The 25,251-nt window shown below is 44.2% G+C and overlaps 1 protein-coding gene across 1 annotated transcript; it reads left to right on the top strand.

Annotated features, from left to right (window-relative positions):
- Nucleotides 1-1,022: 1,022 nt before the first annotated feature.
- LOC147733084 (uromodulin-like) lies at nucleotides 1,023-17,972 on the top strand. The gene is made up of 9 exons (XM_086957637.1): nucleotides 1,023-1,095; nucleotides 1,484-1,576; nucleotides 3,176-3,387; nucleotides 6,004-6,164; nucleotides 8,637-8,885; nucleotides 9,922-10,078; nucleotides 10,484-10,559; nucleotides 16,219-16,251; nucleotides 17,277-17,972. The coding sequence occupies exons 1-9, from the start codon at nucleotides 1,047-1,049 to the stop codon at nucleotides 17,339-17,341; spliced, it is 1,095 nt and encodes a 364-aa protein (XP_086813763.1). The 5' UTR covers nucleotides 1,023-1,046; the 3' UTR covers nucleotides 17,342-17,972.
- The last annotated feature ends 7,279 nt before the right edge of the window (nucleotides 17,973-25,251 follow it).

Here is a 25,251-nt window from a genome sequence, read left to right as displayed (position 1 = left end):
AACCATACAACTTACACACCTGATAGGGATGTAAGCATTCTATAAACCAATACACACACCGTGCTACACATGCACCTCAAGTGGAATAAACCAATACTGTGCAGTAATTGAAAAACAGGTTTTGCCAGTACACATCTGAAGGGAACAGTGCTGAGTCTAGCACCTTGTGTTTCATGCGACAAGTGCTATGCTTCAGCGGGTGCCATCATCTTGGAGACTGGTTCTTGCATGGACGCCATCACAGGAGCTACTGGGACAAAGAAGGGATGCGTGCAGCTCCAAAGAGAAAGGAGTCTGTACGCCAGCGGAGTCTTTGCATGAACGCAGAGTTTTTACGAACCGGCTTTTGCGAGAGGGTGTCACTGCCGTAAGCACAGCTGCTGACATAGGGGGCTCTGCTCTTAGCTCTTCAGAGGAAGACATTCTTATATGTTTCTGTGAGTAGACTGCTCCTATAACTCTAGGCCTAAAATGTATGCAATCCTACAGTGTGCCTTGGGGTGGGCGCGCTATGTAAGCATATTTACTCCCTTAGGCTGCGGGCCATAGAGGTTCTCTTTCAAGCTATGTACTTGCAAAAGTTCTTATAAGATCCCATGAGCAGGCTGCTCATTTACCTCTCGAGAACAATGTGTTCAAGGGATGTGTTCACCAGGTAATAGTCTGAATCCCAGAAGGGCTTGAGTTCAGAAGATCTGATCCATGCCCCAGACACCCAGACGTTAGGAATGGTTCCAGCAGCAGACCTCATGTGCATTTCTAATCCTAAAGGGCATGCAGTTCCACAATGTGCTCTAGTGATGGACATGCTGTATGAGGGTCTCTAATCCCAAATGATGTGCAAAGCTGAGGATTTAAGGCAAACTCTTCAAATCCAGAATATCTTATCAATTCCAGTGGGCAGTTTTTAGGTGCATGAGATCTCAAAGTATGTAATTTGTGCAGATGCATCTGTGAGGGTCACTTCCCCAATGCGTTGCTGGCTACACAAGAGCTAACGGCTAACTTTGTCTTCTAGAGGCTTCAACAATACCATCGATTGGAAGATGAAGGCCTTGCTGAGTATTGCCCTCGCTGTCAGCATTTTGTACACAGGTGAGGATTTAAAACCCTTTGAGCTTTCACCGTCTTCCCTCTCATTTTCTGTAAACATCCATATCAGAGAAAAAGGACAGCTTCACTCCTTTCCTCAGTACCCTTAAGTTTTTCTCATTGGTAGAAAGTTCAATAGGAGGCGCTCTTTTGCTGGAATCTTGCAACTTCCTATCATTCTTAACCTATGTTCCTGCGTATGTATTATATTTTGTAAAAATATAACTGTGCGCTGGGCAGTCCCAGAATGGATTTACTGTGTTGTTTTTTCTATTATGGATTGTTGCACATTGCTTGCTGAAGAAGGACTTTGAGGTGGATAAGGGGCCTTAGTGGTTTCACTAACGTGTACCCTTTCTGTTTCCCTCTCCTTCCCTCTCTTTCTCTGCAGCCACGGCCCAGTCGCCCCAATGTGCCTCAGATGAGTATCTTAATACTACCTCAAACACCTGCTTGTGCAACCTGACCATGTACAATTCTTCAGGTAAGAGAAGAGGTGACGCGTCTCAGCTCACATGAGCACCTCTAGTAAGGAACTCTAAAAACAGCTTTACTTCAGGCCATAAGAGGTGAAGCTACAGCGCATGCGCACAGGAAGAGCAGATCAGGCCATGCGTTTATCTCTGATGGACCTTCAGCAAAGCAGCTCTGAAACAGCCAAAGAGGCACAAGTATCTAGGAGGTTTACACACGTCCCTTCCATGTCAGTCTGTTCCTGAAATTCTAGTAAAGCCTTGCAAAATTCATGAACAATTATTTTAGTTATGAGATGAAAAAGAGTGCAGAAAGTTTCTTCGGGAGAAACAACAACTTGACTTGTTGCGTTTATTTTCATTAAATCATTGTTTGAACCGAAATTAGCAAACAAGTCATTATGCAGATTTTTTCATTAGGTATTTCAACAAAAACATCAATTATCAAACTTCCTTTCACCAAATTATTTTGCTGAAAAACTCTGGATATTGATTTTTGTTGTATAAAAATGTGCAATTTGATCAACTAGTTAAAGTATACAATTCAATTAATTACACCAGCATAGTTATCATTTATAGAGGGCAGCCATGTTGTAACTTGTATAGATATTTTGCTTACATTTAAGTGTACAAAAAGACAATTGTGCATGTTTCTTCTCACTAAATCATTTTCCCTTCACTGGCATTCTAACATTTGTAAATGTCAAAACACTGCACACAATTTGAGAAGTTTGATCAGATTTTCCCAAAATTCGCAGGTGTACGTCTCATTGTGTTTATATAAGCAGCACTCGATGTTAGGAAGTTGCCCACAATTATAATCACAGGGCAGGTTGCATCCTGGTTAACACACCTTCCAGCCATGCACCACTATACCATCACAGAGGGTCATATATATCTTGGCTATTAGCTCAACGTCCTTTGCTTGGTATTCCTTAAATTGACCATAAGCCGGGCTAGCCATGAGCTATCCTGATGTCCCTTTCATGGGCAGCCAGCACTATTTGAATTTCGCCTTTGGCCTTGGCACTTTGAGGTGGAACGTGTCGCAAATTTTGAATTACGTGACAGGTTCACATGCCCTCTTTTTGAGAATTGCTGCCTATTTATTAATGTATTTAGTCATTTACTTCGGCTCACCAAGTAGGTCCAAAAGTGTCTGGGGACTTCTTGCCTGGCTCAGTACAAAGCTAAAATACAAGCAGATTATGCATCATCCAAGTGCTAATTAACAATAACAAAAAACAGGCAAAAAGAGGTGGGCCACAGAATGTATGTTGCCACCCTACATCACACTGCACTCCACACGGCAGCAAACGATCAGAAATTGCAGAAACTACTACATACCATATATGGGTACACAATATCTGGTATCTATCCGTATCCTTTATTTTGACTGAACATGTGTACCACCCACGTGCACTCAGCCTCAAAACGAATAGCTGGGGCGTAAAGAAGGCGGGTAAGTGGCAGCCCCAGACAGAAAATCAATGAGCAAAGCTTCAGAGTCCCGTGATTTTGTTTTAAATTCCTTTTGTTTGTTTTTTGCTCCTCACCTGTTTCCTGCTTGTCCCTCTTTTGAACTCTCCTGCCTCTGTCTTCCTCTACAGCTTCTCCTCCAGCCCCCACGGTGCAGTGCCTGTCAGGCTCCATGAAACTGAGCGTGAGCAAGTGCCAGCTTGAGAAGAGCAGGTTTGATTCGGCCAATCTGCACCTTCTGGACGCGAGCTGCATAGGGGCACGAGTGGCTGAGGCCGCCAGCCCTGCCCAGGTGGTTGTCTCCACCGGCACCTCCTCAACACTCTGTGGAAACAAACTGACGGTGAGAGCAGCTTCTGCGCAGTCGCCCCATGCATGCACGATCGATCATTTAATAATAAAAAGGGGTCTTATCATGCGCAAACATAGCCCAATGGGCGTCAAGGCGCCTAATTCAAATCCAGCTCATAACAAAGCCCCTGCAGCTCAACCTGTGTAGGCTCTAGAAAAGCACCACGTTTTTAGGGCCTTTTTAAACAGCGCTAGAGAGGGTAAGGTCTTCATCTCCATCGGCAGGTTGTTCCAGAGTTGTGGAGCAACGACTGAAAAAGCCCTGGCTCCCCATCTGGTGAGCTTAAAACGAGGGACAACAAGTTGGAATAGTCCCGAAGAGCGCAAACACCTTGTGGGGTGGTAGCGGGTAAGCAGGGAGCTGATAGCGCCTTTAGATCCATCCTCGAGTGCTCTATAGGTCAGACACAGAATTTTGAAATAAATTCTGTGCTGAAAAGGCAGCCAATGGAGGTCTCTCCTCGCAGCAGTAGCAGAAGAGGACCTGGGAAGATCCAGGACAAAGCGTGCAGCAGCGTTCTGCACGATTTGCAGTCGATGTATGAGGCCCTTGTTGGATTCCATGTAGAGAGAGTTGCAATAGTCCAACCTGGAACCAACAAGGGCGACTGCAATCTGCTTGCGTGCTTGAAGAGACAGATAGCTGCGAATTCTATTGAGCGTCCTGATCACGCCCCAGCAGGTCGAGACAGTCCGATTCACCTGTAAGGACATCGAGAGTGAAGTATCGAACACTACACCCAGGTTTCTGGCAGATTGAGAGGGAGTGGGGCAAGTGCCAAGAGAGGAGGGCCACCACTCACTCGACCAGATATCTTGGTCCTTCCCAAAGATCAAGACCTCAGTCTTGTCGCCATTTAGCTTCAGGGAGTTGGTAACCATCCAATCTGCAACGTGTTGCATACAGGACCTGAAGCTAAAGGCAGATGTTATGACAGAGGACTGAGTGAGTGAGACCGTAATCTGGGTGTCATCGGCGTATGATACCACCTCCATCCCCTGCGATCTTACTAGCCTAGCAAGGGGGGCCACGTAGATGTTGAACAGGGTCGGACTTAATGCCGACCCCTGTGGCACCCCACATTGCAAAGACTTTGCTGGGGAGAGGTGGTTGCCGGGCATCACTCTCTGTTCCCTATCAAGGAGAAAGGAGTTGAGGAGACTCAGGGCCGAGCCAGTGACACCTGCCTCCCTAAGCCGAGATGTTAAAATGGCAGGAGACAGAGTGTCGAATGCGGCCGTGAGGTCCAATAGCACAAGAACAGTAGTTTGTCCAGCATCAACCTTGCGTCGGATGTTGTCGACTACAGAGGTGAGGGCAGATTCTGTGCTATGCTGTTTTCGAAATCCATGCTGGGTAATGTCCAGATACTCCGAAGCTTCAAGGAAAGAGGATAGATGGCGATTCAGGTGGGCCTCTAGAATTTTAGCAGGTGCAGGGAGCAGAGAGATAGGTCTAAAATTTTTCAGGAGGCCGGGATCGAGTGAAGGCTTCTTAAGGAGCGGCTTCACAATGGCCTTCTTCCATATTGATGGAAAAGTACCTTGAGCAATTGCCTTGTTCATCACCTCAAGTAGGGGAGGAAGGAGACTGTTCCTACACTCTTTTAGCTTTTTGAGGGGCAATGGATCTAGTGGAGAGGAGGATTTCGTCTTGTCTAGAAGAAGATTCAATCCCTCCAGAGACATAGAAGGAAAAACAGAAAGGAGGCTGGAAGGGACTATATCCAGTGTCTCAGAAGAACTTATGCCTGGAGGGAGATTTTCAGCCAAGGAGAGACGTTGAACTTCCAAGGAAGTATGAATATCAAGGATTTTTGTATGAAAAAAGTCGGCAATGTCGGCAATTTCTGCACACTGGGTCATTGGAGGAGGTAGGGAAGCGACCACCCAAATAAAAAAAATCTCAATACAAGCATTCACGAAAGATTTACATGGCACATGCATGGGCTATCACAGGTCACAGCCAATGAGGCGTAAGCGCCAGTGGTGGGATCAGGAAATCTTTTCCGCCCTTCTCGTGGCCTGAAGGGACTGCTGAGTGGGGTCTATGCCCCATACGGGAACCTCTTTTCTTTAAAGACCCCCTTCTTTACCAGCCCTTCGCAAGCAGCAGGAGTGGTTCAATCCAGGTGTGTGTGAAACTATCATCAGCATTGGTGAAATGGGGAAAGAGTCATTATCGCGTAAATGTTTGAAATTGTGGATGAGTCTTAACTATGCATTCGGTGAAATCACGTATTCCTGCTTTTGTTTCAAAACTGGCGGAAGTTAACTCCTGCGGTTTTGCACAGTTCTAGTTCAAATAGAGCTCTTCATTGTTTCAACCCCTGCACCTTGCTGTCTCTTCAGCAACCTCTTAGTTAATATGCAGGAACTCATCTGATGAAAGTGCCCAGCATGCCCAGGGATGCTGTTTTGTGCCCTAATAGGGACCCCCATCTCCTACACTCATGGACTGGGCCTCCTTCTGATCTCCATGAATCACCCACCATGTGTCAGCCCATCTTCTTACGGCCCTTGGTGTGTGCCATCCTGAGCTGCGATTATGTCCTTTTTTACCTGAGTGCGTGATGTGATCTCTTAATGTCTCTTTTTCCACTTGCAGTTCAACAGCACCCATGTCTTTTACTCCAATAATCTTACAATCCCGGCAAAAAAGAGCTCGTCAGGGCTCGTTTCGAGGAACAACGTTTCTTATGCCTTTTCCTGCTCATATCCTCTCAACATACCCGTCTCCCTCGCAACGACACTAAATGTAACAATGAGGTGAGTATGATTGTGATTGGATGAGTACCTAATAGTTGTGTTGGGGTGAGCACGTCAAGAGTGTGATGGGCTAATCACACCGTGAGTGTGATGGGGCGAGCCCGTTATGAGTGGGGTAGGATGATCAAAAAGTAAGTGTGATGGGGCGACCACTTGATGAGTGGGATGGGCTGATTACACCCTGAGTATGATGGGGTGAGCAGGTAACGCTTGGGATGGGTTGAACACACCATGAGTGTGATGAGGTGAGTAGGTAATGAGTAGGATGGGGTGATCACACAATGACTGTGATGGGGTGAGCATGTGATGAGTGGCTTAGAATGATCACACGAGGAGTGTGATGGGGTGAGCATGTGATGAGTGGGATGGGATGATCACATTGTGAGTGATAGGGCGAGCCCATAATGAGTGGGGTAGGGTGATCGCACAGTCAGTGGGACAGGGTGAGCAGTTATTGAGTGGGATGGGCAGATCATATCATGAGTGATGGTGGGAGCTTGTGATGAGTGGGATGGGATGATCGCACGATGAGAGCGATGGGGCGAGCTTGTGATGAGTGGGATGGGATGATCGCACAAGGAGTGCGATGGGAGGAGCATGTGATGAGTGGCATAGGATGATCGCACAAGGAGTGCGGTGGGAGGAGCATGTGATGAGTGGCATAGGATGATCGCACAAGGAGTGCGGTGGGAGGAGCATGTGATGAGTGGCATAGGATGATCAAATGATGAGTGTGATGTGGCAAGCAGGTAATCTGTCATGAGCTGAATATACATTTATTGTGATGAGATCAGCATGGGGCTGATTACACCAAGAGTGTAACAGGACGAGTATGTAATATTTCGGATGTACTGACTGCAACATGAGCAATGGAGTGTATAGGCCCTTTATATAAATGTGGTCTCGGCCCACTCACAGGTTACTTAGACTTGCTGCACAGCAGATCAGTTTTCCACTGACATTTTTTCTGACCAGCCAGTGCAAAAACAAAATATACAACAGTGGATACTGGCTGATGGAGGTTCAGTTTCCCTCTGTTCGAACAGAGTATATCTTATCTTCTTTGGTCAGATACTGCAAATGTTTCTGAACTGGTGAGTTAGTGGAGATGTCAGTGTAATATTGCTTTGTTAGAGCGAGCTGCAATGTGATGTGTTCCGAGTAAAGTCTTCCATGTGAAGAATTGGAGGCGGGGTAACATGCAATCCATTATGGCGTTTGGGTGGAAACTAGCACTGGGAATTTAAAACAAAAATATGTTTGGAACTCTTTATTCAAAAATGTTTACTTTTACTCCAATTTTCTTTCTTGGTTCAATCTTTAGTAGTGGCCCCTTCTTGTTCTCACCAAACCTACGCCGAATAGCCTTTAATAGCACAGCGAAGGAAGAATACGTGCCTTTGTTCGAAATGTACAACAGCATAACATTGTATTTAATAATGATTTATAGGAAGGTTACTACACACTCCCGTCATGCTTTTACAAGTCAATGGAAGTCGTGAGTTGTTGCTTGTCTGTTAAAAAGGGATCATTAATACTACATTAAAGTAGAAGCATAACTTTCCCGCTAATAACTAGCAGAAGTAGGTCAGCAGTGCAGTGTCCAACCTTGGTCCATGCCAGGTATTGCCATAATAGCGACAAAATACACGTTTACATGCAGGAAATCTAAAAGGGAATCATTTATACATTTAGTATTTGTCCTGGAAATGTGGCTTGGGTGGGGCCCTCCTCCCCCAGACCTGACTCTTGACCTGTGAATTGCTCTTTCCCTGGCTTTGTATTTACAGCCCATGCCCCTTCTCCCCCAAGTGTCGTGGTGAAAGTGCCAGTATGCCAGTACAAATGGATCTAGCGCCTCTCCTAAGGAATTCTGGGTCCTATTGACCTGCTATGATGAAAACATCAGTTCATTTCACTGTAGCTGTCAGTCGGTGTCTTTTAGTTTTAACTGGTAGTTATTTTAAACAATACCTTTGTTTTTCCTCACTGGGACATTACAAAGCCCAGCGTTCAAACCACATGTAGTACAAGTGCATCCAGTGGAAACCACTTTGACTGAACAGCTGTAATCCCCACCACAGCCAAAAGGACCCAGCTCTTACGAACCCGCCCCTGAAGAAGAAAATAGTTGATCTGTCATGCTGTGTGTGGGAAAGGGGTGTGTGCTTCGTAGATCCAGGAGAGGGGGATTTGTGCACATTTTCAGGATTAGCACTTACTGTGTCCATGAATTAAATTCAAATTATTAACATATACATTTTATTGTGTGGATATCGCAATATTCTTCTGTGGATCAAGCTGTTCTGGGCCTACCTTGGACACCCCTTGTGAATGAGTTTTGAGGGTTTGTATCCTGACATTTTCTGGCTGCAGCCGGTGGTGTCTGAACGTCAGAACATGAGACAACAGATGTCTGTGGCGCATTCAGCAGCAGTAGCGACAACTCACTCTTGTCTTTTACCATTTCAGTGTGACAGACATCCAAATCCCTGGAGGGGTTGGGGCAGTGACGGTTTTCATGGTCGCCTTCACGGATCAATCCTTCACCATGCCTTACACCGATGCAACAATGACTGTCAATGTTCAGGACCCCCTGTATGTTTCTGTGTCGATACCAGACCTCGATGCAACAACATTCTCCGTTTTGGTGACGCGTCTGTACGCCACAGGGACCAGTGACCCCAAAGCCATCCCGTCCTACGACATTATCACCGACAAGTGAGTACCGGAAGGGAAACATATGAGACCCTATCAGGAGCAGGGCCCTGGGGTCAGGAGCGGGCCCCTCGCTTGTGGTAGGCGGGGCAGGCTGCCCAAGTGTAGACATTTGCTCAGAGGAAAGGTGAGCGGGTCTCCTTCAAACGTGTCCATGTCAAGGAGAGATGGCGAAAGGCGGTGCAGGTGGGGGTCATTGAAGCCACAGTTCAAGAGTGCATATCTGTTACTCAAACAGAAATTATGGAATATGGAAATCTACTTAAGAATCTATCCCTTTTGAACTGTTACAGTTCATATTACAAACACTTCATGTGATATCAGAGATGACAAATTAAGTGAAAGAAAAATATCTGTAAAATATATATTTTTTTAAATGAGCTAGTGTGTGAGGATTGTAGTCGTGTTTTGTTTTATATTTGTGCTCCAACTTGGCCTGTGGACAGTATGAGCGCTATACTTATGCCAAGACACATATAGAAATGTGGTAATCACCTTGTAAATTTCAGTTTTACTTTTGGTAAAACTTAGGCATGTTTCCACCTAAAAGGAAAAAAACAAATTAGGGTTAGAAATGAAATCACTGAGAGTTGTAACACTTCTAATGAAAAGGCTGGTACTATCAAATAGAATGTGTTTTTTTTATAAAGACATTGGCTTTGTGGTAATTAAGAACCTCCGAGGCAGATTTAGAACGTCTGGCGTGAGGTCACACTGAAAGTGGACGAAAGTCTGAGACAGTATATCTTTATTGTATATACAGCTTTTGTGGTCGGGCATGAGGTGACATCTAGACCCTATTAACATCAATGGTTACACATCTCACCTGCCCTCAGCCTGAAGAAAAGCGTCCAATCTTTAAAAATAGTGCAAAGGTGCCTCCCACTCACTCCCACTCTCGACTTGTACCCTGGGTGAGAGGGAAGGATCATGCACTTACAGTTTCTGCACTTTGAGGTGAAACACACACGGATCAGAGGGCCTGTGGTGAGTGTCTGGACGGGTCCCCTTCTAACCCCCTCTTCTGCCTCCTCCGCAGGTGCCCCAGTGCTCAGCTTGGTGACTTATTGACCGTCTTGCAGAACGGCAGAGACACCGAGGCTCGATTTAAGATTGATGCTTTCCAGATCACGGGCACGGACAGCCTCTACCTCCATGCTCTGGTGGAGATCTGCACCGGCAACCCTTGTAACCAGGTAAGGACCCGTGTGCTAGCCTGATAGGTATATGTGGTCCTCTGCTAATGTAATGATGGCTGGCGGATGGCTCCATTGTTGTCCTCCATTGGTGGTGGATTCATAGGCTGCCTTCCATAGATGAGTTGTCGATGTCTGCTATACTCCCTTAAGGGCTGGCTGATAGGCATGTGCAGCCTCTCCTTAGGGGATAATAAGCTTGTCTGGTCCACAATGATGGATTGATGGAGAATTCATATGAATATAATGTCCTCCAATGATGACTTTGTGGCTGATTTATATCCGAAACCTCTATTGGTGGTTGATTGCTGCTATGTACGATCCTTCGCTGGTCACTGATTGATGGTTCTGTATTATAATCCAGTGGAGAGAATGCCGCTGTTTAATTCCCTCTTTGCTTTGCAGACCTGCGGCAGCAGCAGTGGCAGAAGCAGAAGCAACACTAATTCAGCCTCTTTGACTGGTGGACCTTTTCATGCAGGTGTGTAACAATATTTTCATAGCTTTCATGTTTACACAGCTCGAATAACAGCTATAGTAGAAGCTGTCCAACACATCACACTGTTTAATTGTTTAGATGGTTTAAACAAATGCAAACATTAAAACATAATACAATTGCAAATAACCGAATTATCTGCTATGACTGATGTATGTGATGTAAATACGCAATGTAACCCCGGGTCCAGCGGTGGTGCAGGGACACAATCAGTGTCATGTTATCTTCCTTACTTCACTGGAACATGGGAATCTGTGCTCATGAAGAATCCATGCAGCTGTTGGAGACTCACTTTCATTGCCTGATTAAGATGAAGGTGGTAACATGACTTCCATCTAAAAATGGTGATGCCCAACCCACAATTCTCTGTATTCTTTAGCCTCCTTTTGAGCATGAGTGAGGAGTGTGTTCCTGGTGGGGGTCCTCCACTGGCTACACAATGACGAAGACTGATGCTGTGGACAGGATGAAACCTGCAATGGTAATAGATCCGCCACCTGATTCATGACTACTCCCTAGGTACTATTTCCAGGGCTGGCCCTTGTGGGTAAGACAGCCTTGTAAACCATAGTGGTCATGAACAGAAAAGTCTCAAGTTGTACTTGATATAAAAGGAGAAAACTCCTATATTAAACGAGCATTTTTAAAATGGGTACTGGTAGTCTAGCACAGGGCTGTGAGCTATATTTCCAGTGTACCACATTTGTGACAGATGTGGCACAATACTGCTGGGCCTGCTGGTGGGGGCTTTCTCCTAAAACGTAGCTCTCACCATGTCATCTGGAGCACATTTAGCAAGGGCGAGGAGGTGCACGAGCTTGCTTTTTGTGTTCGGTTGCATTTTGGAAGCAAGAGGCAATTTCTCACTAAGAAATAGAGCTAAATGCAGAATTACTCTTCTCTCTTAATTCTGCTTAATCTATGAAATTGCGCTACATGGAATTACACGAGTAATGCCGACCCTAGTTATGAGGCTTTGCGGGTCCCACACTCACAGCCTTGTGGCCGCAGTTCCCACTATTTAATGGGCAAAGGACATGATGAAGTGGATGGAACATGACAATACTGCCCTAGCGTGGTATTTAACATCTTTCGTCATCTTTACCACCCCAGGACTCCTCTTAGCTAAAATAAACGCACTTTTAACTGTAATACACTGGCCTGTTTAGGCTTCATTCCTGTGGGTAAGCAGGTAGATAAGGCATAAGAGATGGCACAACAGGTTCTGGATTCACAGAAAATAATATTGGGAGATGAAAGAGAGATTCAGGAAGAAATTGGGGACAGAAACAAGGGGGAAAGGATGATTTTGGATCATAAGGAGAAAGTTAGGGAAATTGGGTAAAGAGACAGACATAGTGAGATTGAGTAATTTAGGGGATTGAGCTAACTAGAGAAAAGGCAGGGAGGAATTAATAGAGAGAGTGAGTCTGAGAGGTAACGAGATAGAAAAACAGGAGAATGAGAGTGATAGAGAGAAAGTATGAGATAGAACAGAGAAAAAGGAGCATGAGAGAGTGTGTTTGTAGGAGGCTGAGAAAGAAGCATGAGATGGAGAGGGTGATGGAAAGTCAGCAATGAAGAAAGGATTGAAAGAGAAAGAGAGAACAAGAGATGGGGAAATAATAAGTGAGGGCAGCAAAAACAGGAGCAGAGAGCATGAAAGAAAGAGAAAAAAGTGAATGCAAAGGGATGCTAAAAGAGAGTGAGTGGGAAAGTAGGAAAGACCTGAATGAGAGTAACTGATTTGATTAGAGGAAAAGCTAGAGAGGTAAACTGGGAATGTGCCAGGAAATAAGGGGAGAGAAAAATGGATTACAATAACAGGGTCGTAGATACATTAGCTCGAGAGGTGGGGAGACGAAAAAAAAAGAAAGAGGGGAAGAACTGAACAGACAGGATTGTAAGGAAAAATTAGAGACTAAGTGGGTCATTTAGAGTTAGGTAATAATGGTGCATCTGCCTTTCTTCATAGAAACTATGCCAGTTGTATGACATTACAACGCGGGCTATTACCACGCGTGCCATTACAACGCTGTTTTTACAACGCAAGTCATTACAACGACTTGCGCTGTAAGCGCTGGATAGTGGAATAGTTTAATTTTCTATTCCAACTCCAGCCCACGTTACAGTAGGGAAGGTGTTGGAATAGAAAATTAAACTATTCCCTATCCAACAGCGCCCTCCAGCGCAAGTTGTTGTACCGACTTGCGTTGTAATAGCAGCGTTGTAATGGTAGCGAGTGGTAATACCCGCGTTGTAAAGGCTGTTCCCCAACTATGCCACAGAACCACCATTGTCAATAGCGTGTGATGGCCTATTTACAATGGGACTTCCAATGCCATTTCCAGTATTATTTCCTGCTTTGGCCTGTTGTGCATGACTTGGTGGTGCCAGACTAGAAAATGTATCTTCGCGTGCTGTCAGAAAAGTCCCAGTGGACGAGGAACATTTATTTTTGAAAAACAAACCATTCTCTCCGCCCGGCCAAAAAACATGTATCAGGAATTAAAATAACTAATTTTAGTTAGACCTGTGTGCAGTTCATGGAGTTCCTTTATGCGGAACTCGATGAAGTGACCAAAAAAGTCTGCAGTGCTACACGAAGTTCCGCAAGCGGTGGAGTGCATCAGGTTGTGCCGTTCTCGCTGATTTTTAGCGCTGGGTGTTTGTCCCACACTGGAAAATCAGAATAAGAGGCACCAATCACCACGCAAGAGTGTGCTGCTTCTTACTTTCACTCGAGCCGGAGCATCGTCTACATGAAGGGAAGGTTTCTCAGCGCAAGATGAGAAATCTCATTGGAGGTGGTCTGGAGTAAAATCTTCCTTGATCGCCAACTTAACGTTGGCGAACGTGAGCGAGAAAAACACTCCACTCCGCTGTCAGAACTCAGCGCGCAATGCAGAGTATGGAGTGGGAAAAACTCTGCAAACTCTGCGAGCGGAGCAGAATTTCATGTTCAAGCCTAATTCTAGTATTGTTGTCAGCATCACCGCACTAAAATGCCTAAGTCACTCATTATAATGCCTCCTACCAACATTGGTGCTGCGTGGCACAAGATAAGAAGGATATTAGAGCCACGCTACATTAAGTAAAGCAGTACAAGTCTGGTGAGTGCAGTGCATACACTGTATGCTGCCTGCCCACAAACTGCTGCATACAGATTGAGAAGCATTGCAACCACTATCGCTAAATAAATATGGGAATTCTCTGTGACCGCTACAACACCTATTTTAATTCCTTTCCCTGATTTGAAATAATGTTTGAAGAGTATCACATGTGGCTCAAACACTTTGCCTACTGTGACTTGTAGACTCGTATTTCGCATGATGAAGTATTTTGGTCAAACATTTAACAATACTAGGGGTGGCTTTTCTAAAAACTAACAACGAACATTGTTTAACCTTCTCACTATTAAATCCAGTGTTGTTCCTCCTATTAACAAATTACATTAACTTAAGCTAAAAAAAACACAGCTGCCATAGATGGGGCGTAGCTTAGTGAGATTCAGGGGGTGTAAATCTTAAATTTCCCTACTAAAAAAGCAATAGACTGCAGGGTGGAGGGGTGAGATGACCCAGGTTCGGAACTGACTGTTTCCTTGAGGAGCAGGGTCAGTACTAATTTGCATTAGGTGGGCTTTTTCTAAAGTAAAACAGTAGTCTAAAAACAGTAGTTTCGAATGCAACCCCGAGCAATTGCCACTGGTTAGACTGTTTGCAAGCATTCATTTCATACCCTTTGGGTAGCCAGTAGCATTCCTGGAAACTTGACTCTGGGACAACTCTCCTAGCCCCCTGCTGCCAATGTTTGTGAATTCCAAAAAGAAGAACATTTGCACCCATTCAAGGAGTACTTCTCTGGATGCAGATTTACTACTTTTTTGGTAAACCAGCCATTATATGTATTTGAGATCTGAACCTCTGAAAAACAAGACACACGTTGTAAGTGAAATGAGAATGACTAGAAAAACCAACACAGATATAGCAGACTCGACTCAGGGCCAACAGATTCAACCACCAAAACCAAGAATGCACTTAAGGACCTCAAACACCCTGCTGAAACTGTGCTTCTGAGGGTCCTACCTGGGCCTGGTAGTTCTTCCTGAAAACGTATGACTATTGTCATGTACAACACAGTGGCCTGGAGTCACTGTCCTGCAGTGAAATGTATATTCACTGTAAGTATTCTTCTTCATTTCCGGTACTGGAAGCCTTGATGGTAACATTGTAAAATCAGTGCATGGGGGCAGGGTTCCCCGTTTCTAGTCCTTGCCTTTTGCAAATCATTTGAAACCGAGCGAGAGATGAGACATGGGTCTGGCTTGCCGCTAAGAGTCCCTGCAAGAGCCAAGCCTTAATATTGTTCTGCCTTTATATCGTGCAGCAGACACAATGTAAAAATATGATCCAATCTCTTCAAAATGAAAAAAAAGTTTATTTCTTTAACAGGCGCAAGTGTTTCACCTTAGTACAGCAGATTATATCACTGCATACACAAAGGTTTCTTAAATGTGAATTTCAAAATCTTTCAGGAGTCCTCTCCCAACCACAAAGTCTTTAGTGAACCAAGAGGCAAGCCAATACTCATGAAAATCCTAAATGTGGCCTAAATGCTAATTATAGATGTAGTTTATTAAATCAAATAGAAGAGGTGCTGGTGCCGCTTATATCCTGCACTCAAATATTTAAATTGACCACATATGTGATAATGAAGAAAAAGGAGGCTCTGTGAAATAAAATGTGTGCCTTGTATCACACAATTTGGAGGAGCAGGGAAGCTGGTGTTTATTCCTGGTTATCCAGTTTCAAATCTTGACATTCAAGCACATGAGTATCCCTGCCCCCCTCTTTCTCTCTCCCATTTGCATCATATCTCACTATTTTGCGTTTCATTCCTGGTTCATGACCAGAAAAAAATTACACAAAGATAACAGGCCTGACAGAGGGCCCCAGACCCAACTGCCAAGCCAAGAATGCATTTATTAAGAGAGCATCATACCCCCCCCCAAACACCCCTCCCCCGAAAAGCTTCACCCCCTGTTAGGGGTTTTGTTTTTGGAAAACAAAAATATTACAACTAGTCCACTGCAATGCCACAGCGTGGCAGGTTAGCACTATAAAGTTTGGTGGAAAGTGCTTCTGCAGAGTCGGTGAGACCACCTTCTGCACAAATTCCCCACCCAGCAGGTGGAAAACTTCAAACTGTGTGGGCTGGTCACCATTTGCCTGGCAATTGATGTGCCTTCAATGCTCCAGCTACTTAACAGAGGACGTACCCAATACTACACAAGAGATCAAGTCTACTGGGGTCCACCTCAAACACTGAAAGTGCATAACTGGGACTAACGCTGTTAAACACAAATATGACTGTAACATAGCACCATATATTTTGCAATTAAGTATTTTTCAGGGACAGACTATCCTTACATAGTGGTGATCAACATGGCATGTATGATAAGAAATGTGGTGTTTGCTTTCACACTATTCTAGTGGCTTTAAAGCCTGCATCAGCAATAAGATGAGATGGATAACATACAAGCAAATTATATAATGTGGCAAATATGGTTTCACATGTGCAAGAAAGATTAATGGTTATATATGTTTGACTCAATAAGCATAGTGTGCATCTTTTCTCGTAGATAACCCTGATGCATTCAATGGAGCTTCTAGCCGTAAGTGTGCCCTTTTGTTTTCTAATTTCCATATTGTACATTGGTCGCAAAATGTAACTTTTTAATTAATTATTTTTTTTGATTAAGAGAATTGTACAAAAGAAACGCTTTTGTCCTTGTTTAGTTGAGTTGGTGTCTCAAATCCCCCAAAATACCCCATGAAGCTTAATTTACTGAACAGTGTAGAGCATATCTGCAGGCCTGATGGCTGCCCCATACAAAGATGGCTGTCATGTTAAAATTATCATTTAGATGCAATGGCTTCCATTGACAGTATTTTGAACGCTCAATTAAGTTTTGTGGCCTTCACTGGCATCACTATGCTCTATGAATGAGTTTTCATGGCTTCATTGGTTATTCTGATATGTGGGTTTTGATCACTGCTGGTCACTCTGTGATCTGTCAGTGAGTTATTGTGACCATTACCCAGGAATGACACCTGGACTCTTGATTGGATATGCACACATATGCATGGTTTGCAAAGCTCCTACTGTTGTTTGTGTGGTGAACAGACAACTAATGAGTATCAAGAAATTTATTTTCCAGAAAAGGAAAAAGATGTACCTCTAATGGGTGTAGAGTGACATGTTTGTGATAAACAAGGAGAGGAGGTACATCTAATAGGGGAGAGAAAACGGTGACTATTGTGTGTAGGGGGTCAGCAATCTCGATGATAGCATAACAGAGGTTGGGAGATAAATGCCTATAACTGATATTAAAATGCACAGTCTTATGAACATTCTTGGAACTTCACTTCATCCATTGTCCGTTGAGGTTTTAAGAGATGGCAGAGGACAGCTTCACGCCCTTAATCCCATTTGTTGTATATACTATGAGGGTGATGATGTTTCACCCACCAATGCCCATGTATAGTTTGTCAGTTTAAAGTCCAGGCGGCTGTGCCTGCTGTAGGTAGTCCTTAAAAGTAAATGTAGGCTTCCACTACTGACCTCAATTCTGTCATGTGTGATATGTAAATGAGTAAACCTGATTACTGAATTACCCTATTGATATTTGGGTTCTAGGCTTCTCCTGGATCTGGACAGTGAACTCACTGCTGCTCTCACTTCTGGGACTGAGGCTCCTGTAACTCGCCAACAACATCTGCTTCTGATAGACTCTGGGCATGCTCAATGAACTAGCCTAGAGGACACTGACCAACCAAGAATGGCTACTGCAGAAAAAGATCCTGGTTTATCCTCTGGAAAAATATTGCTGGCTAATCGACAGCCTCTTTCATCAGATGGGCTCTCAACACTTCTTTCTTAGAAAATTACAACTTGCCTTTAAAATTTCCCATTATCCACTTTTATATCACACACTCACCCTGCTATGGAAATCACTCACTGACCTTTCACCTTCCGTCTTTGCAATACTCTACTCTATATGTGTTAGTTGTCCCTCTATGGGAATCATATTCATTAAAGGATCAGCATATGATGTATGGACTGCAGGTGCTTTTTTAAAGCTTTTTTTAAGCACAATAAATGTGTGTGAGTGTGATGCTAAAGGTCTGTGGGGAACTCAGTATTGGTGCATGGCCAGCTTTCAACTGGTCACCCTTAAGGAGCACACAGCAGAGCACTTCCTTCCCTGCACTTCCTCGACTTGAATCTAATTTATTGTATTTTTGTATTTGCTTGGACTGTGGAGAATATGTATGTATACTGCCTATCTAAAATGTCTTTTCTTGTTTTCTTGCATAAATAATATTTACATCAGTGCTTTGCGTGTTCCCCTTTGATCGCTCCTCGTCTCTGTCAGAAATGTATGTGATAATAATAATAATACTGGGATTTATGATTAGCCAATGGAAGAGATTACTGATACTGCAGGTATGTCCTGGAGTTCTGTGTCATGTTTTGGAAGCAAGGGCACAGAGGGATTTACCTTCACAGTATTTTTTGTGGTAATAAAAGGATTGGCAGGGTGGGGGTAGATTCAAAAAGGAGAGAGGAGGACGGGTCTAATGACCCTGGCAAGCCCTTAGTTCCTAATCTTGTGAGACAAGGACTAGAAGTCCCTATTGATGAAACGATGTGCAAACTTCACAACATTACTGAGAGTTTATGAGGTCTTGGACCCATGTGCCCATTGGAAAACAAATTGAAATAATAATAATAACAACAACCACCACTATAATAATTTAATAATAATAATACCAATATTAACAACAACAACAATGACAAAGACACTTTTCCCATTCACCTTTGCAAGTAATCTGGTTGCTGCATCATTAATGTGTTGCACCTATTCTGTTATACAGGATTGGTCTCTGTTTTGATGTTGAAACCCACGATGATGAATTGTCAACTATTAAATTTGTCTCCGACAATTGTCTAAAGCAACTGAAATTTTCATCACAAATAACAAGGAAATTATGAGCTGAGTAGCACCCCAGAAATTCACCATCTGTTTTAATGTTTGGAAATAGAAAGAGGACTTAATTAGGCAGTGCTGAATTTGAGCCGGTGATTATTGAAGCTCGGCACCAGCACTTATTTACCAACACCAGCGCTTATAACAGCTGTCACAAGGCAGCACTGTTTGTGTAATTTAAAGATAAACAGAACAACAGTAATTTATTAATTCAATAGATATTAAAAACAACTATTACCTGCTCCCAGGCCATTCTTAGAGCTGTGGGGTCCTCGAACAGTCCGAATTGTCACACTTGTAGGACTGTGACAGTTAGTTGTTTTCGTAATGTAATTGGCAGCGCTACCAATGGCAATGGGTAGTGCGCACTGGAGTGGCCTCCTGATGAGGGCCCCTGCATTTAAAATTTATGAAATTTAGGCATTGGACTTCTTTGACAAGTCCTCACTTTATAAAGGGTACAGTAGTCTATGAGAGTGGACCCCTGGCTCCCTTTTCAATTTTAGAAGTGGAGACACTAAAGGGTTGTGGTGCTTTTCAATAAAAAAAGTATCAAAAGAATAAGGGGAACAAAAGTAAGTGGTTAGGGAGACAGGTAGAAGATTTGGGGATCTCTCTGTAAATAAATGATAAAGAAAAACTCTCAGAGTTAGTGGAGTGCCATCTAAAGTCTTAGCACCACCACTAATATCATGAAATAGACAAAGCAGGATGAAAGGATCTTGACTAACTCTGACACAGTCTTGATCAGTGGGCTCAAACATCTTGTTGAGAATGATGCTCGCTATTAGTTCCTACCTTTGAGCTGAGTTTACTGGGAGCAGATCTCCATTATTTTGGATACAAAATTAGGTTGCGGGATCAAACTCAAGAAGTCGGGCTCAGGAGGATCCGCTGGAAGCTTCTCTACTGAAGACAGTAATTATTACATTTATCATTAAAGCAGCCGCAGGTTCAGAAGAAGTCTGTATGTAGTGTCTGAAGAAATCGTGAACCAGCATGTATGTATTTATGTATGCAGGGATTAAAGTGGGCTGGGTCTCACTGGTGCTGAGCACCGGCAGTTTTTAGGTCTCTTCTAGGCAGCGCGCATGCGCTGCTCTAGGAGATGACCTTTAGAAATTGGTCACCTCTTTTCAAGCACTCGTGCTTGTGCTGGCATCCACCTTGCGGGTGCGAGCAGTGGCGTGCGTGCTAATTGAAAACAGATGGCCGGTGTGCCGCTGCTCGCTCCCACAAGGGGGTTGCCAGCACAAGCACGAGTGCTTGAAAAGAGCAACAGCATCACAGCCTGTGTGTCGCTCCTTGCTTCATAGTGCTCAGCTCTAATCCTCGCAGGGATGGCGCTGCCCCGCGCTCCCCTCCCTCTTCCTCCCGCCATTCACGGAGTCTGAGAGCTGCTGCTGAATGCATGCAGCTCACCTCTTGCTTTGCTTCACTGCGCTCAGCTCTAGACTTCGCCGGGCTCACACTGCCCTGCGCTCCCCTCCCTCCTCCTCTCGCCATTCACGGAGTCTGAGAGCTGCCGCTGAATGCACGAAGCTCACCTCTTGCTGCTGGTCCTGCTCACATTCGCACTCGCACACTCTGCTCTCTCTGCCCCGGCTCCGACTCCTCTGGTTTCCCCTTCGCTTTTAAACTTTTACATTTTGGAGATTAGAATGTAGGTAAGCTGTTTTAGGATTTGTAACAGAGTTCCTGTTTTTGCCTCTTGCTAGTCAGATCAGATCAGATAAGCTTTATTCGATTTTAGTTTAAAAATCATAAAAGCATCAACAATACATAAATAAAAACCGTAACTTTCGTAGACACAGTAACGGATCATTACAAAATTAATAAAACAAGATTAAATAAATATAACGAATCAGCTAATCAATATGCAAGGATTTCGTTATCAATGAAACAACTCTACTCAAACTTATGAGTGGCCTATTAATAGTGGGGTCTTAAAAATACTATTTTTTGGATAAAAGTTCAAGACCATTAAATGCTAAAAAGTTGGTTCTATGTAATATGTGGGGAGCTCGGGTAAAAGTCGTACAGATCCCAAATGCGAATGGTGCCATGTCTTTCTTTGGGGGGGCAAAATCGTAAATAGGGGACAACATTCCTGTTTTTGAATTTGATTAGTACCAGGTCCCCAGCGATGTCTTTGGGCAGCGTGCCTAACCATCCCACCCTCCTGACACTCAAAATACCACCATCTAACTCAGGTGGCAAAGGTCTATTGTTTTGTAGCCAGAAAATGGCCTTATTTAGCAGGTCCTGCTGGGATTCGTGTGTTCCCTGGGTGAGGGCAGGGACCCCAGAGAGGACAGACACATATGGGGCGGCTTCAGGAGGTAGGTTGATACGTGGCATTCTAACCAGAGCGGGTCTAGCCACTGTATGAGTTTTTAATACAGGTTTTAAGATTACTTTGAGGCCTGTTGGAATAGGTATACAGGGAGGCTGTATTTGAGTGACACCGTTCTTACAAGTACCAGAATTATACTTTTTGGGGGCGATGGAAGGGTTAGGGCAGACGGATGTAACCATTGTATTAGTTGGAGGAGGATACTTTCTGATTACTGCCTCGATGCTAATCAGCCTTTCCCCTAAATCGTTGATTTTTATGACCAAGGGTGAGATTACAGCTGACAACAGTTGCTCAATTTGGGCCATTGGGGAGACAAGATAGGGTCATCTAATTTGTCAGCGGCCGGGTCCTCCATTAGTGCTGTTGGGTTAGCAGGAGATAATATTGCGCTGGTGCACAGATTTTGTGTACTTGCATAGTTCCCATTGTCAATTTCGCTGTCATGCTTCCCTCTAATGTTGAGACCCAGGGGCGAAGCGTTTACTTGGTTGTGGTCTTTATTTACGGGAGGAGCAAGGTCCCGTGGGGAGCCATTAGAGTTTACACAATAGGTGCCCACAGTAGGGGAGGTTATTGCATCAGGGACATACTTTGTGCCACACAGGGCGTTGAGCTCTTCCCAAATGGACATAATGTTTATGATAGTAATGAATACGCCAAAACAGTCAATAAAATTGAAGCATCACAATACCTCCTCCTGTGATAAGATCAAATGGGGTGGCCCGTCCCGTCCTCCTTGTGCCTCTGAGGGCCCGCCCTTTGCCCGGGCTTAGCCCCGGGTGCCAACCCGCGCGCAAATCCCGCGACGCAGGGGCTCGCGCTGACCTTAAGCGCACCTCCGGGGGCGGGACAGGATGCACGCCTTCCTAGGCGCAGGTGGTGCTGGGGGATGTAGTCCCCAATCTGCCGCCTCGCCGCGATGGTTGGGAAGCGGCAGGCAGCAGGGAAGTAGAGAGCCTGGTGAGTGTTGCAGCAATGCAGCGCTGAGGCTGCGGTGGACGAAGAGCCCAAATGAAGACCTCCCAGGTCAGTGTCAGCCCAAGTCCCCAAGATAGTTTTGAAGGCGCTTAAAGATTTATGCCTCTTTTATTCAAACAGATTCTCCCAAAATGAGGCATGAAGTTCACACAAAATATCTCCCAGGATGCAGCATGGAGTTGAGGCAGACGTACTGCAAACTGCAGAAGAGCGGAGGACACACCTTGTGCGGGAAGAAAAAAGTGGAGCCAGAATCTATCCTGCTTTCCGTTTACAGCAGGCCATGCAGGATGCAAAAGTCTTTTTCACTATGTACTGTCCCCTTATCAATTCGAATGTGTCAGCGGGGGCTCACAGCTTATGCCCAGACCTCAGCGTTGTGAAGCTCTAGTGAGGAACAGCGTTCGGACATCGAAACGACCGCCGTGGCCTCTTTCGCCTCTTTCTCCCGACCTGCGGCGGGCTCCGTCTAAACCTGCCAAGGGAGCATAAACCCTTCCTTCAAGAAAATGCTCTCGTGTTTAAGCAGGGGAAAAAGACACCGCCGAAAAAGAAATGCTCCGCTTCACTGCTTAATCCCAGGATCAGCTGCAAACCGCAATCATTCAGCAGGACCGGAGGAGCGAGAACGCCAGTCTGCTGCACGCCAGGAATGACCTACCCTCTTGCTAGTCAATTTCTGCCTTCTTTCCAAGACAAAACCTAAAATTATCTAGTCTTGAAAATATGCCTGGATCAAGTTCTTGGCAGTAACGTGAAGCTGGGAGGGCCCGCACCTTATTTATGTCTGCTGACGTCAATGGCATAACTGGAATGCCTACTCGGTTGCAAGACATCAGCCTGCAGCATACAACACTTCTGACTGTGAAGTTAGCCTGGCATATAATGTCCACTAGTTCTAGTGGGCACCTTGCACCAGTCTAATCGACCCTTATTGATGGTGGTTGTAAAGGCAACCTTATGGAAAGCTATCCTAGTGCTAGCGTGAACCAGCAGTCATCAGCCTAAGACTTCAGTAGGCGAGTTAAGCAAGTTGTTTTACCAATTATAATCCCTTGATTATCAACTGAAAGGACACCACACAAGGTATATATCAAATATATATGTATTTATTCGAAACACAACCCCTCTGCACTCTTTATGAGGTCAGAGGTAAAAATACAATACAAGTCACACAATTAATATACGATAAGTTGCACAGTATACGTTATGCCCTAGGGGCCACACAAACCATATACTAAAATAGTGGTATAAGAACCACAAGAGAACTAGAAAGCAGGCCTGGGGGCTGTGGAATAGCTGTATCTACTCTACACGACCAATGGTTAGGAAGGAGTAGGCCCACGGGAGACATGTGCAGTGTCTAAACACAGGCTTTCTATGGAAAACGTAAAAGTTACAAATATACAATTTAAGGACACTTCCGGAAGGAACCCTTTTAAACTAGGACACTTCGAGAGTCAGTTTCAGTTTATAACTTTATTCGAATGTTTAAAAAACATCATAAAAGTATACAATTTAAAACATTGCATGTACATAATACAAAAAATGCAGAAACAAAGATAACAATGTTGCATGCTGCGGGGATTACTGCACATAAAATTACGGGAAAACCATGCTAAGTCTAGCTCTGATAGATTTCAGTATAAAAGTGGCAGTATAAAAACATATATCTGGGCTTGAAAGTGAGAAAAGAAGCCTCAGAGCGCTATCAGTGGTATACATAGAATATTTTAGGAACATAGGCTTGAGGAAACAAGTGCGTTGCGCTTTATACAAGGGACAGAGTAATAAAAAGTGCATTGTGCTTTGTTTGGAAGAACCGTCACATGGACATGGGGTAACTGGGTGAGATTTCATAATCGGGAAGGCAACCAAGTTATGTACTATACCTAATCTTAGCCTTGAAAGAACAAACTGATGGGATTGTCTGTAGATAACATTAAGGTACATGGGAATACCCCGGCTATCATCTTTCAAGGACAGGTGGAAAATATGGGTAGAATATTCTCTAGTAGCATAACTTCGCACATCCGATTTCGCCCTAAGATAGACATTTTTTAGTTCCTGTTTGTCTAGAGTGTTCAGACAGGTAGGGTCATTTCCTAGGTCCATGCCAAACAGGTCTTTAACAGTCGAGACTACATATTTTAACCATGGAATACTCGAAGCTTTGTCCAAGAGTAAGCAGTCTTTGATAATGTCTTTGGTAAATGCTGTTTCCGTCTTGGTAAAAATGGATTTCCATACCAACAGTGGTCTCAATCCGGTGAGGTCAGACAGGTAATCCAGGTCTAGTTCCGAATGGGTTAAAACGGTAGATGCCGAGGAGGGGAGACAAAGTAGCCGTTTAATAAACTTTTTTTCTTCAATTTGTAAGGCCTTGGCATTGCAATGTCCCCATACCCCTGAACCGTACAATGCTATCGAGGTACATCTGTGCTTGTATATGGTCAGCATATCCACAATACGGCGGCTTCCTACTTTGGAGGCAAAGCGGAAGACGCCTAAGGATGCTTTCCCCATTCTTGCTTTGACATTTGTTTCCTCAGGGGCCCATGATCCTCTGTCGTTAAATGTAACTCCCAAATAGCAGAAATTAGTGACAATTGTAATATGGTTTTCCTTAAAAGAAAAAGGTTTAAAAAGTTTCAGCTTTTTCCCACACACCATGACAAACGTTTAAGTATTATTAATTTTGAGTTTCCTTTTCAATATAAATTCATAAAACCCATCCATCAATTTTTGTAGGCCTGTAGGGGTCCTGGAAAGAAGAACTGTATCATCAGCATAAAGCAATACCGGTATAGGGGTGCCTCCTACTTGGGGGGCATCGGCATGGATTTGCTTTAGTTCTTGTTCCACCGAGTTAATGAAGAGTGAGAAAAGCAACGGGGCTAAAACACAGCCCTGTCGGATGCCAGATCTTACTCTAATCTTCCGTGTACACTCACCCTCAGGACCATAACGAATTTGGGCGGATAAGTTAGAATAGAGTGTGGCTAAGAAATAGATGATATCAGGGGGGGCTCCCATACCCAGCAGAGTTGTCCATAACAGGGCATGGTCGACCAAATCAAATGCGCTTGAAAGATCTGCAAAGCACAAAAATAATGATCCCGGCTTGGCCTTGGTATACTTCCCTATTAAAAGGTTCAAGTTAATACATTGTTCAATCGTGCCAAGGCCCTTTCTAAAGCCATATTGGGATGGGGCAAGAATGTTATTATCAAAAGCCCAATCTTCCAAGCGTGCTAACAGGACCCTACTCAAAATTTTCAGTG

The sequence above is a fragment of the Lissotriton vulgaris genome, chromosome 2_1 (assembly GCF_964263255.1).
Source record: "Lissotriton vulgaris chromosome 2_1, aLisVul1.2, whole genome shotgun sequence".
Taxonomy (NCBI): domain Eukaryota; kingdom Metazoa; phylum Chordata; class Amphibia; order Caudata; family Salamandridae; genus Lissotriton; species Lissotriton vulgaris.
This window is presented reverse-complemented; position numbering and strand designations above follow the sequence as displayed.

Excerpts from the sequence above, each read along its gene's own strand:
- LOC147733084 (XM_086957637.1), top strand. The coding sequence starts at position 1,047 with ATGAAGGCCTTGCTGAGTATTGCCCTCGCTGTCAGCATTTTGTACACA. Across the intron at positions 1,096-1,483 it reads TGTCAGCATTTTGTACACAG|CCACGGCCCAGTCGCCCCAA; the intron begins GTGAGGATTTAA and ends CTTTCTCTGCAG. Across the intron at positions 6,165-8,636 it reads ACACTAAATGTAACAATGAG|TGTGACAGACATCCAAATCC; the intron begins GTGAGTATGATT and ends TTACCATTTCAG.